At 32.8% G+C, this 13,392-nt stretch overlaps 2 protein-coding genes across 7 annotated transcripts in view; one reads left to right on the top strand and one right to left on the bottom strand.

Moving 5' to 3' along the window:
• LOC127834345 (eyes absent homolog 1-like) overlaps positions 1-5,606 on the top strand; it is a 177,807-nt gene extending 172,201 nt beyond the window's left edge. For all 6 annotated transcript variants that reach the window (XM_052360103.1, XM_052360100.1, XM_052360101.1 and 3 more), the window contains 3 exons: positions 882-996; positions 4,124-4,245; positions 4,539-5,606. In XM_052360103.1, the coding sequence (XP_052216063.1) occupies positions 882-996; positions 4,124-4,245; positions 4,539-4,720 (419 nt within the window). In that variant the 3' untranslated portion in view covers positions 4,721-5,606. The remainder of the gene's footprint in view (positions 1-881; positions 997-4,123; positions 4,246-4,538) is intronic.
• A 4,702-nt stretch (positions 5,607-10,308) lies between these two features.
• LOC127834356 (otoferlin-like) overlaps positions 10,309-13,392 on the bottom strand; it is a 194,057-nt gene continuing 190,973 nt past the window's right edge. The window contains exon 45 of the mRNA XM_052360117.1: positions 10,309-12,254. Coding sequence (XP_052216077.1) covers positions 12,074-12,254 — 181 coding nt within the window. The 3' untranslated portion in view covers positions 10,309-12,073. The remainder of the gene's footprint in view (positions 12,255-13,392) is intronic.

The following is a 13,392-nucleotide window of genomic DNA, read 5'->3' as shown; positions in this document are numbered from 1 at the left end:
GGTAAAAATCATAATAAAAACATAATTTTACAGTTTATAATAACAATTCAATTATAACACATCAAATCAACAAACCTGATGAAGGCAATCATCACGAAAATAGTTTTAAATAAACACAATATTTTTCACCATTTTAGGAATTGTGTGGGTCACTTTTATTTGTGTCGAAAACTTTTTATACCCCCACAAACGAAGTTTAGGGGGGTATGTAACAGTGAGCATGTCTGTCGGTCGGTCGGTCTGTATTAAGTGTCCCCTCTCTTATTTAAGTGGTTTTCATCCGTTCTTCACAAAACTTGGTCAGATGTTGTATCTAGATGATGTCTAGGTCAAGTTTGAATATGGGTCATGCCGGGTCAAAAACTAGGTCACGGGGTCACTAATAGTACATTTTACACATTCAGCATGGTTTGCGCTCTCTAATTCAAGTAGTTTTTATCAGATCTTCACCACACTTGGTCAGAAGTTGTATCTAGATGATGTGTAGGTCAAGTTCGAACATGGGCTATACCAGGTCAAAAACTAGGTCACGGGGTTTATTAGTGCGTTTTAAACATATGAGCATGATGTCCGTTGTTTTTTGTGAAGACAACATGCAAAATATTCTGTGCCAATGCAGCATGTGGGGGTATTCATTATGTCTGTGACAAAACTCTAGTTTTGAAAACAAAAGCTTTAAATTTGGGAATAAGTGTAAATTTGGGAATAAGTGTAAATTTGGGAATAAGTGTTCTTAATATTATATTAACTAAGGTTCGACCCATAGAGCTACATAGAGGAATTAACTAAATGTTGCATTTTTGTTACCAAAAAAGTTTATTTTTTAGTGGAACCTTCAATTTGGAATTTTAGGTAATGCTTTCTGCTATTTTGTTTGTCAGGTGTGTTGGGGCAGCAGAAACGAGACACGTGGTTACAGCTTCGTCAGGAGATTGAGGGTCTGACGGACAACTGGCTCACCTTGGCCCTTAAATCCCTCAGCATCATCAACTCCAGGTGCGTTCATCCATCTCTTTCTCTGTCTTTCGGGTGAATTGTGTAACTGACAATGTTTCTATGTGATAACTGTTTCTGTCTTAGGGTTGTGTTGAAAATTGGTTGATTTTTCGACACTTTTTTTTATTAGAAGTCAAGATATTATTTCAATAAGCTCTCATGTGTGAGTTACTACTTGTAAGCCAGTGGTAATACTCGCAACTTTATGTTTTGCCATTAAAATTTTGAGGCAGCTTACTTGCCAACCTAGCTTGTGATCTCCCAAATAAATTCATTAATATGTTAAACGCTTAAAGCCTTGTGTCATGGGATTGTCATATTCATGATGTTTTTTATCTGTGTCCTCGTTTGTACAACAAATAGGTACATCCTTCACAAATAATAACCCTGACCTTAATGGGCGCATCTTGTAACATGTTTGCATTCTTGTTACAAGGATATTTGGACCGTGCTCTGTGAAAAGGGGTTTAATGCCTTTGCAGTCTGCACAGGCTAATCTGGGACGACACTTTATGCACATGCATTTACCCTTTGCATGCTGGGAAATTTGTCTTCTGCTAAAATGTTGTCTGCCGAATTTCTAAAATTAGCATTTTCTTCGATTTTTTTTCAAAGAATACTATCAGAATAGCAAACAGTTTGGATCCAGATGAGAGGCCACGTTCTGTGGCGTCTCATCTGGATCCAAACTGTTTGCAAAGGCCTTCAAAATTCGGTTCCCGCACTGAAAGAGTTAAATCCCCTTTTCACAGAGCATGGCTCATTTTCGTTATTTCCACCGCTTCTCAGTATTTATTTTTTATCATTGCTAAAGAGTTCATTTTAATTAAAGCTAATGGTAATATTTCAGTAAACAAATTCTTTATTGTGAGTGATCTTACACATGTGCTCACATTTACAACAAAAATCACTTCATATCTGTCTTCATATTGAGGGTTTAGTGTTAAACTGCGGTGTCTTCTTCACAAAAGTATAATAGGAAACAACAATTTAGCACTCAACCTTGGATATAAATCTCAAATAAGCACATCATTGTGTGGAGAAAACAAGACAGTTGTAAAACTAATTAAGATGGTGAACAATGGAAATACGCATTAGGTGGCTGATTATTTTTGCATTCTCCTTGGTCCTAAACAGACGTCGCATATGCAATTATTTTTAAATAAGCTTTGTTAATAACCAAGAGAGACCCATTAGAAACAAGTGATGACAAAAGTCAGAACTGAACTGCGGGCAATTCTATTTTTCCCATATTAAGGGCTTTTAAGGTATAAATCATATCGATTTTGCTCTAAATATGTTGTTAGGTGCGTGGAAGCACAAATTATTTTAATAAAACTAGTTATGCTTATAAGTGAAGATAATAATGAGAACTATTAGAGATCTTAATGGCTTGTAATGTCTTTATGCTGTGCACTTATTTAAAAAAAAATGTTTTAAACTTACGGATTAGAAATCAAATTAATTCACAAAAATGCACAAGAAAACTATGGTTACATATACTTCAATTTAGAATAAATGATATGAGATGCTTCATGCAAAAATGATTACATATACTTAAATATATATATTTTTTATGGGATGCTTCATGCAAAAATGGATCTTGTGCAATGAAAATAAGTATTATAAAACAAGTTATTGAAAATAAATTTACATGACATAACTATGAATACATGGGATCTAAAAATAGTGAGCTCATAACAATCTTGTTGTATAGTCAACAGTCTAAGAACGTTTTGGGAATTGAATGCAAGGATACAAAGTTTGGCAAACATAAACTACTGTAATGTGTAAATTATAAATGGGTCGTGCTCTGTTTAAAAGGGGGTTTAATGCATGTGCGTAAAGTGTCATCCCAGATTAGCCTGTGCAGGCCGCACAGGCTAATCAAGGACAACACTTTCCACCTAAACTGGATTGTTTGCTAAGAAGAGACTTTCTTTAAACAGAAAATATCATAAAAGCGGAAAGTGCGTCCCTGATTAGCCTGTGTGGACTGCACAGGCTAATTGGGGACGACACTTAAGGCACATGCATTAAAGCCCCTTTTCAAAGAGCACCCCTCAAATAAAAGTGGTAAAATGAAAGATCTTAACTTTATGCCCATGTGATTCTAAAACAACAAACCGATTTTCCCGAGACTGAATACCATTTTGATTCTTAGAACCACAAAAAGATTTTTCCTTTTAATTTAATGTTGACCTTTGACTTTGAAAGATGTTAACTGTATACTTTAAATGTATAGCATAACTATTCTTTAAAAAAAACACACCATTCAGGGACCGAATTTAGCCTATAAAGGCACTTGCATTTTTTTTCAAGTTGATTTTTTTTTTTCACTTGCAAAATGCAAAACTTATTCGCAATTTAGGATTTTCTTATATTTTTTATTCAAATGGTACATTTCTTGTACCATATTGCTTAAAATTGTGCATTATATGTTGGCTACTTAAAAAAGCATAATCATTGCGTGAACAAAACAGTTATCTTAATAATTATAGGCTTGGATACACATTCAATATTCAGCAATTGTGATGTCACTTGTAACTCGAAATTGTTTAAAATAAGCTTGAACTCAAGTTGCCATTAACAAGGCTTAATGCAACCTTTTAAAATTGTTAAAATTGGAGCTGTAAGTTTCTTTGCTCTCTCAGCATCCTCGGACGCCAGCCTCTGCTGAAATTTGTCCATGATTGATGAACGTTTTTGATCGTGCAGACAGAAAGATTTGTAGAAAGTTGCGATCACGGAGACGCTTTTTAGCCGCAAGCGCCTAGTGAACCATAACTCGTACCAGAGGAGCTTTCCTTGAATCTTACAACAACAACAATGGCGGCCGAATGCAATTTTTTAACACTTTACTCGTTTAATTTAAGCAAGATTTTGATCTTGAAAATGGGAGTCGTGATTATAGAAAGTAATTATCTCTCAATACTTAATGGATTTATGGAAAAACAGGTTTGAGAAATCTAAAATTTCTACTCACAGAAAATTGCAAGCTTTATATTTGTCAACTCGCTATCCATAAATCTTGCTCGCATTTTGCGAGTATGCGAGCTAAGTTTCGGTCCCTGCCATTATCCTGTAAATTTTATGTTTGACTATGGAACTGTGATCTACATTTTAGGTCAAACTGTGTGAATGTGCTTGTGACGACGACCCAGTTGGTCCCCGCGCTTGCCAAGACGCTGCTGTACGGGCTGGGAGGGGTGTTCTCGATTGACAATGTGTACAGTGCTACCAAGATTGGTGAGTAGTCGCATGGTGTTGAAAGTTAACATTTGAATAGCACTCTGAAAAAATGGGGTTTAGTGCAAGTGCAGTCGGCATAGGCTAATCAGGGACAACAACTTCTGCTTAAACTTGTTTTTCATCGAGAAGAGTCTCCCTTTATATAGAAAATACTGTTTAAGCAACTCTAAGAAAATGTTGTCCCAGATCATTGCAAACTTGCATTTAAAATCCAAGTGTTGTGTCTGACCTTGAAAATTCATAGGTCATTAAATTTCCAAAGTATCACTATAAGTCTTATTCATTTACAGGGAAAGAATCGTGTTTTGAAAGGATTGTGTCCAGATTTGGCAAGAAATGCACTTACGTCGTCGTGGGAGATGGACGTGACGAGGAGGCGGCAGCAAAACAAATGACGTGGCCGTTCTGGCGTATCTCAAACCATTCCGACCTGGCTGCACTACATCATGCCTTAGAACTCAGCTACCTCTAATATCCGGCAAGAACAGATGGCATTGTGATCAATGTCTGACAGGAAAAAATTGCTGGCATCATGAACTTACATCCAACGGAAAAAAGATTGCAGGCATCATGAACTTGTGTCCAATGGAAAAAGATTGCTGGCATCATAAACTTGCATCCGTGTATCTGTGGATTGAATTTAAATATCTAAAGTGAAGATTCAGTTTAAAAAGGCTTGAGTAAAGTTTAAAAAAACGATGATGATTGTTTATCTTAAATTTGTGTATGAAAAATAAAGTCATACATGTGTAGACAGTGAATGTAAATATAACAAAGGTAGATCATGGCCCCTAATGGTATTTGGAAGCTTTTTGAATGACATTGAAGTCTGAAATTGTATGTATTGAGTTGGAAGATTACTGGATATTGACTGACGTGTGAACAATATTGTGATGGAAACGTTTGTGAAGGAATTGTGTGGTATTTTAGCAATTTTTAATGGCTGAAGATTAAAGACTGTTCTGGTAGATAGGATTTTCAAATTTGTGGCGAATGACAATGGATAGTTGAACACTTTGGGTAGTGCATTACATGAGATTATCTGAGTTGTGGAATGAAAAGGACATGTGTCACATGCCGTCTTGAGATCTCAAAATCTCTTCACAGATGAAGGAGATAAAGGAGATCACAGCAGTGTTTGAAGTATGCATTGATATTTAGCTTTATATAAGTAGTAGAAAAAATAACAAACAACTTCTTTATTCACCTGCATCTTCATGAATTTCGGTAAGAAAATTTGTCACAATGATATCGCAGCTGAGTTTGGAACTGGGTCATGTGAGTGAAAAACTAGGTTACTCGGTAAAAAAAAAAGGCCTAATTTATTTCCCAATCTTTACGAAACTTTATCTGAACATTTGTTATCACTGTAACCTTTTGAGTTTAAAACTGTGTCATTTTGTTTCAAAAACTAGGTCATTTAGTCAAATTAACTAAAAAGCTTTTGGATACTCTAGAGGCTAACTTTTTGCTTAATCATCATACAACTTGATTAGAATATTTGTTCTAATGATATCTTTGAAGAGTTCTTAATGTGCTTATTGACACGTTGCAAAAGTGAATAAAATCAGTTCAGTTTCTTTGGGTCTTAGGTGAGCAACCTCGGGCCTCTGGTCCTCTTGTTATAATAGGAAGCCTTATGTCCTTGTGATAGGACTGTGCAGTAGGGTTAGTTTGTTGGTGTGAAGTATCATAAGGTTCCAAGGGCATGGTAGATTGGCCAGAGACAATCTAATAAATAATAGAAAACTATTAGATGACACTGGGCAATGTGTCTCTTCAGGCTGGGACACATTTGGTTCAGCCATGTGGCATAGTGGATTCAGCCATTTGACACAACTTAGAAACCAGTCATGTGGCATCAAGTGATGTGACCACCATGTGACTACCATGGGACATTATTTTGGCGAGTTCATGTATGACCATGCAGTATGGTCATGTAACAGGGCCGGTGACATCAGTATTGGTGACGAGGTGATGTCATGTCAATATGTCATGTGATGTATTAATGTTATGTGATACTGCCTAACCATTGTTGGCATGTGACTGGGTCATGTGGCATCATTTTTGGTGTGAAACAGAACTGATCCTTAAATATGTTGTCGTGTAATGTTTAAGGACTGCACAGCGTTGCGTTTAAACTTCAGGTTAGGGATTGTAAAGAGGTGCAGTTATTTTCTTGAAATTTTCATATTGTTCAGCATTACTCATGAGTTGTATTTTGAAACCAAAGAAATTTTATTTAATTGCATTTTGCAATTGTTGTACAATGTAGTTAGCTAAAGGATTTGTTAACTTCTGCGGAATTTATGAACATGTACATATAATATAAATGTATATAGTTATGTAAAGTGATCACTTATGATTGTATAGGAATGACAGGAGTGCAAACAAGTTGATCATTTGTGAATATCTATATAAATATTGTTAAAATGTGCCATTTTGTTTTGTGTTTGACATTTGTTGTAATTTTGTTCATGATTTCATGTTTAAATTAAAAAGAAAACATATCTTTAAATTAAAATGTATGGATTGAAAATGTTTTGACTATGATATATTCATTTTATTATATTGACAATTTTGCTTGATTTTTTTCGTATTTCTTATTTGTAATTAAACTAGTATATGCCTTGGATTGTAAGAATTAAAAATATTCCAGTTTTTATACTAAATTTTATCCCACTTTTACAGCGAATTCAGTTGATTAAAGCCCCGTTGATTAAATTTCTGCTATAAACAACAGCACGAAATGACGTCATTTTGTTTGGACAAATTGACATCATAAATCCAGCGAAATTATCCAGTTAAACTTATTTTGTTTAAATAAAAAGGTTTCCTGAATAAGAGGGATAAATAGAATAATAGATTAGTGTTGATTATAGATCAGCTTAATCATGCTCGCCAAGGCTCGTTCTTTTTGTTTTCTAAGCCTTGCATGATATACCTGATCTATTATCAACACTAACCTATTACTCTCTATTTAATTAAAGAAACTATGTTAAATTTTGTTTATGTCACATTTGAACATACTTTTAACAATGTGTATGCTCCAATAAAATGTCAACATCTTTAAAAATAGCTGAGCACAATGTTAAGTATTTCTAATAATTTAATGTCACGTTTGGTGACAGGTCTGTACACATCTTTGTAATTATTTCAATCAGTTAACATTTATGCTTGTTTACATGTTTTTTTATTTAAAAACTTGAACTAACTTTTAATATAAATAAATTATTTTTTTAAAGGTAAAATTATTTTAGCCTCAGTATTTTCAGTAAAATTATCAAATTCTAATTGCACAATTATACATACTTTCATCTTAGTGAATACCAACAAAAATGGCGTAGAAGACTATTATTTAAGTTTTAATATGTTTTTTTTTTCTTTTATACAATCTATTGATATATAATTGATATTTTAATGTCAGATTGTTCATTAAACAATGCTGCTTTTTTTGCATTGGTATTTTATTGGGGAAAGCCAGAAATGACACATTTCATTTCAGTCATTTATAAAGAGTACAATGTACTATGGCGGTTTTGATGTAGCTTTACTTAAAGCTGTTTTATAGCTTTGAAGTTGTAATTTATTATGATGGATTTTAAAGACATTTTACGTATGACAATCATTTTCAGAATCAAATTGTATTGTTTTTAACAATCTGAACCAACTATTTTGTTATTTTACATATCTTGGACATTGAAAACATTTTTATTTGTTCTGCCATGAGTATTAAGATGGTAACAGACTTGGCTGGTGATGTAATACAATTCATAGCAAAATAATGTAAAGAGGGAAGTATTGAATTACATGTTCTTGTTTGTTTGTTTTTATAAAAATACATTGTTGTGTTATTTGGTGGAAAACAAACATAAAAATCCAAAGTTTATATTTTATATGTAACAAAATTATTGCATAAATACTTAAAATTATAAGGCAGTAATTAAAAAACAAGAATTGTGAGTATTTACCAAATTTGCTACATTTATATTATTTGTAAAATGATATACAAGTCAGTATTTTCCAATCTCTTGTATTCCTTTTCAAAATATATTTTGTATGGTTTTCACACAGTATATTTTTCTAGTATTTTAGTTATTTATGAAGAAAATGAAAATTATTATTTAATACACACATTTCTGGGGATGGGGTGCGGGAATTCCATGCTTTGTATTTATTAATATATGATTATTCCATTTAAATTAAATGGTGTTTTAAATACTTGGAATGCGCATAAATACTTCTTCCTCAGAGTAATATAATATGTTTTACATTATTACTTGTATGCCCATGAAAACGTTTTACCAAAGAAATATTATTTTCGACCTGTGTTAAATATAAATTTGTATTTTAGAACTCTAGGTTTCAGCTCTGATTTATAATTATTTGTTGTCCAGCTTTTCTTTTGAGAAAAAAACAACTAACAATTTGTCTACATAAACATGAGCCAAAAATCATGTCCAGAAAATAATTTCATCTTTAATTAAATAAATAATATGTGTAATGTTGTACATTTGAGGATAAAAAACATATAGAAAATATATTTAATTCACAAACATGACTTTTTTATTGTATTAACTTTTGCTGTATTCAAATTAAATCACCATTTGTACTTGTTTGATATTTTTGTGTGTTAACATTTTATTACATACATGCATTATTGTATATTATATACTATTGAAAGAAAGAGAGAATAAATATACAATAATTCACAAAATTGCTTGTACTAATTGATTGCATTATTCTCTGACAAAGAGAGGGTACATACATCACTCTTTGGAACAATTTTTCAAGTGATTGTTCTGGAAATATGGGGCTTAATGCATACAAGGTCATCTCACATTAGCCAGTGCAGTGTGCACAGGCTAATCAGGGATGAGACTTTCTGCTTTTAAGGATTGTATTGTCTCTTCTAAATGAAATTCCAGTCAAAGCGGAAAGTTTCATTATTGATCTGGGACGACACTACGCACACGTATTTAGCCCCGTTTTCCCAGAGCGAGGCTCAATTAATTTGAAGCATGTAAACGTGTCATCACCATGAAGTGTAGGTGTACAAGACTCTTTGTTTTTCCAATAATTCACATATTCCTAATTTCTGTCTTTGAAAAATATCTAATAAAACGATGCATGGATATTTGTCACATTTGTGACACAGCTTTAAATTGGATCGTTTGCGTACTCGCATGGTGGTCAGTTAACATGCGCACTCAATAAGCTTCTTACATTGATAAAGGATAAAGATGTGTTAACTCTTCCAGTGCTTGAACCGAATTTTGAAGGCCTTTGCAAACAGTTTGGATCCAGATGAGACGCCACACAACGTGGCGTCTCATCAGGATCCAAACTGTCTGCTATTCTGATAGTATTCTTTGAAAAAAATCAAAGAAAATGCTTATTTTAGAAATTCAGCAGACGACATTTTTGCAGACGACAAATTTCCCAGCATGCAAAGGGTTAAGTATTTGAGCCTCACTCTGACAAAATGGGGCTTAATGCATGTGCATACAGTTTAAGCCCTATTTTCCCAGAGTGCAACTCAATTTCCTAGTTAAACTGTGTTTTAACTCAATAGCTCTGGTTGTAATACTGCTCATTTAAGGACCAGCATTATGATCAACATGTCAAAAAAAGAATATCTTATGACCTTTAACCTTCATAAGGGAAAAATGGACTTGCTTAATGTGCTTAAAATTGTTATCAAAGAATAGCCTGTGTAGTCTGAACAGGCTTATCAGGGTCAACACTTTCCACCAACACTTGATTTTTGTTTATAAATTGATAAGAGACTTGTTAAAAAGAAAGAGAATTTCATTTAAGCTGAAAGTGTCGTCCCTGATAAGCCTGTGCAGTTTACATAGGCTTATCTGGGACAACACTACACAAATGAATTAGGTCCAAACAGATCTTGCTCGCCATGGTCACTTACTTAAAGTCAAGGGGCACTAGATCATCAAGAGTGATTCTGCAACAACAACAAGTAAGTACTCGCAGTCAATAGAGACTTTACTTTTCATTCACGCTTAAGGAATTCTGTTGAAAATATAACATAACAAGAACTAGTTTTCAGTGTTGTATTTACACAATGATTTTACTTTTAATAGTATAATAGAAACAAAACAAAAACAACTTATAAAATTGAAACAGCAAGAGCAAATGGAATTAATAAATTCAGTTACCTTTTGTTGCAAGAAATTGGCATTCTTATGGCAATTTAGTTGTCTTAAAGTCTTACATCACAATTTTTCAACCCAGTAGACATCTAAATACAGTTTTTAAGATTATATTTTTTGTGTTAAAAAATTCACTTGCTTTTTATTCAAACAATTGTATATTGTATGATATTGTATATGCGACTGATATCTACACAACTATGTAACAATGTGCATATTGCAGTTAACAAACAGTTGCATTGTGATAACAACATTATTTATGATAACAATTATTTTTTTAACAAGACAACAATAAAAGTGCATAAAACTCACAACAATTCCTGAAAAACAAATATGAAATTGCATATCACACAAACATTCGAATTTAAACAACTGTATGACACAACTATTGGACTGTCAACAAACATATAGCATAAACCTTCAAAATTCAGATTTCCAAACAAGGTGATATACCGAAAAATAATTACTCTTGCTAAACATAATTGAAGAGGGCGTACAAAAACATTGAGTGTCCAAAAACTTGAGTAATTACAGTAATACTAAAAGATCTGATCTGAAAAAATAAAAATAATATATCAGTAGGCAAAAGTCTTCAAACATCAAAATCTATAACTTGGGCACAATTTAAAATATTGACAAATCCAATGTGTTGCCTTATGTATGCCTTAAAAACAATTGGCTTATATTTCAAGTGAGGACTGAAATAAAAATCATTATTTAAGGTAGGAAAGTGTGTATGACAAATTTAATTATATTTAGAACTTGAACACTTTATCCACATTTATAATTTCAATGCAGAAAAATAAATATGTAATATACATATAATATTATGAGCAAAGTATTAAATTAGTATATGTAAAGTATATACATAAATTCCATAATTATAACAGAAAATAGTTAAAATGAAAGTCATTAAATGTTGAGTATTATGTAAACCAATATCTTACCATACATCCTGTAAAATATAAATGTGAAAACACAGACACACAAAAATATTATTATTTTACATATTTTTCTATTTTTTGCCAAAGTGACCAAGACAAACATGTGGCATAGAAACATTATATAGTAAATATAGAAATGTTTAAAAGCAATACAAACACACCAACAAAGATATTAATAACCCACAAGAAAACTCACATAAAACTATAAACATATGTATAATTGCACAATAGACATTAAATACATAATTATGACTAAAATTTGTACACACACAAATACAGGTGTTGTTTCTCTGTGTCAACAACCATGATAACAAGTTAATACAAAACCACAGCTTTTCATGTTTAAACTGATTTTCTTTTGAAAGCATTTTTGGCAAAGTCTGATTTAAACTGTATTCGCTGAAATCAAGAATTACTGATAGCTTTGAAACAGTGCATTACTGTTTTCACAAATAAAAACATGGAAATACGAGTTGACTTTACAACAACTTTACTAATGTAAATGCTGACATTTGCATGACCATATGGTGCATATGCATTTTAAGCCTCCTGCTTGTAATAAAACATGGTGCTAATCTTGTGAACAGAAATTCAACAAATAATAATGATGCCATGTTTATAAACACATCAATGTCTCTCAAATGTATAGAATGTACAAATCGTCTGCTGTCATCAATAAAGCCAAGCTAAGCACCGAAGATAGCCAAGCTAAGCACCGAAGATTTTCTTCACCGAGTATCCAGGCATTGAGTAGAAGAATAGAACCAAGATGGCCACCAGGAGCAAAAAAATGATGACTTTGATGATCATCCATTTGTAGTTGTGCCAGAGAATGTAACGCAGAGATTTCAGCGGGTTGAGGAACCAGACGAATGACGAGTCTGGACGACTGAAAACATGAGCAGATGGCATGAGTTAAACCCTTCCCCACTCAGAGGCAAAGTGAAAATTGCTATGTGCAAACTGCATAAAACCAGAACAGCCTGCAAGTAATTCACAGTCTGTTCAGGTTTTATGCTGTTTGCTGCTCATCAGTATCTAAGGGTTTGAAATGGACGACTGAAAACTCAAGCAGACGGCATGAGTTTAACCCTTCCCTGCTTAGAAATGCATTTAGACGCGTTTATAGTTATAATCAAATTAAATTAAAGACCTTTCTTACAATATGCAAATTTCTTTTGTGCACATTTTTAAGGCTTCATTTCCAATTAATCTTAAGGCAGCAAATAAGTAGCAAACAGCATTCAACCTGAACAGCCTGCAAGTCACTTGCAGGTTGTTCTGGATTTATGGTAGTTGCACATTTTCACTTTGGCTCTGAGAGGGAAAGTGTTAAAATGCACTGACATATCCCCAACTAAAGATGTGTAATAGTTTACTGTCTACAAACTTATGGGCATGTACGGTAGTTATGTCCACAGCAGATGACTTTTGGTTATCTTTGAACAGGGATTTAAATACATTTTTAAAAGCAGGAGTCAAATGACCAATTGCTTGAAATGATCAGGTCAAATAAAGTTGTCAGGGGTCAAAATACTGTTGTCAATAGTTATTTGTATTTTAAAATATTTGCTAGATAGTCCACAAATGTTTTTTTTCAAAAATTCAAGTAAAATGCAATGCATCCGGCATAATTTTTTTCACAGTAAATATTTTGATCAGTAACATTCAAACATGTAAGAAAATTGTTTACAGAACAAAATTAATTAACCCATGTATGCCTAGTGGACTCTCCCATCCTTTTAAAGTGGATCAATTTATTTCCAAAATTAGGGATGTCTAGTATATTTATTTCCATATTTAGAATATTTCTTACAGAAATTCCTTTAAGCCTTTTTTTCTAGACCCTAGGCATAAATGGGTTAAGCAAATTGATAGCTTACATTCATATATTTGAGAAAATTATTTATTGAACAAAATAAATAATTAGAACTTCTTTGATAGCTAACATGCATAAATTTGAATAAAATCTTTTACATAACAAAATAAATTAAGCAAATTGAGAGGTTACATTCACATATTTAAGA

This window comes from Dreissena polymorpha, chromosome 6 (genome assembly GCF_020536995.1).
Source record: "Dreissena polymorpha isolate Duluth1 chromosome 6, UMN_Dpol_1.0, whole genome shotgun sequence".
Classification (NCBI taxonomy): domain Eukaryota; kingdom Metazoa; phylum Mollusca; class Bivalvia; order Myida; family Dreissenidae; genus Dreissena; species Dreissena polymorpha.
Note: the sequence above shows the minus strand (reverse complement) of the source record. Positions and strands in the feature narration are given on the sequence as shown.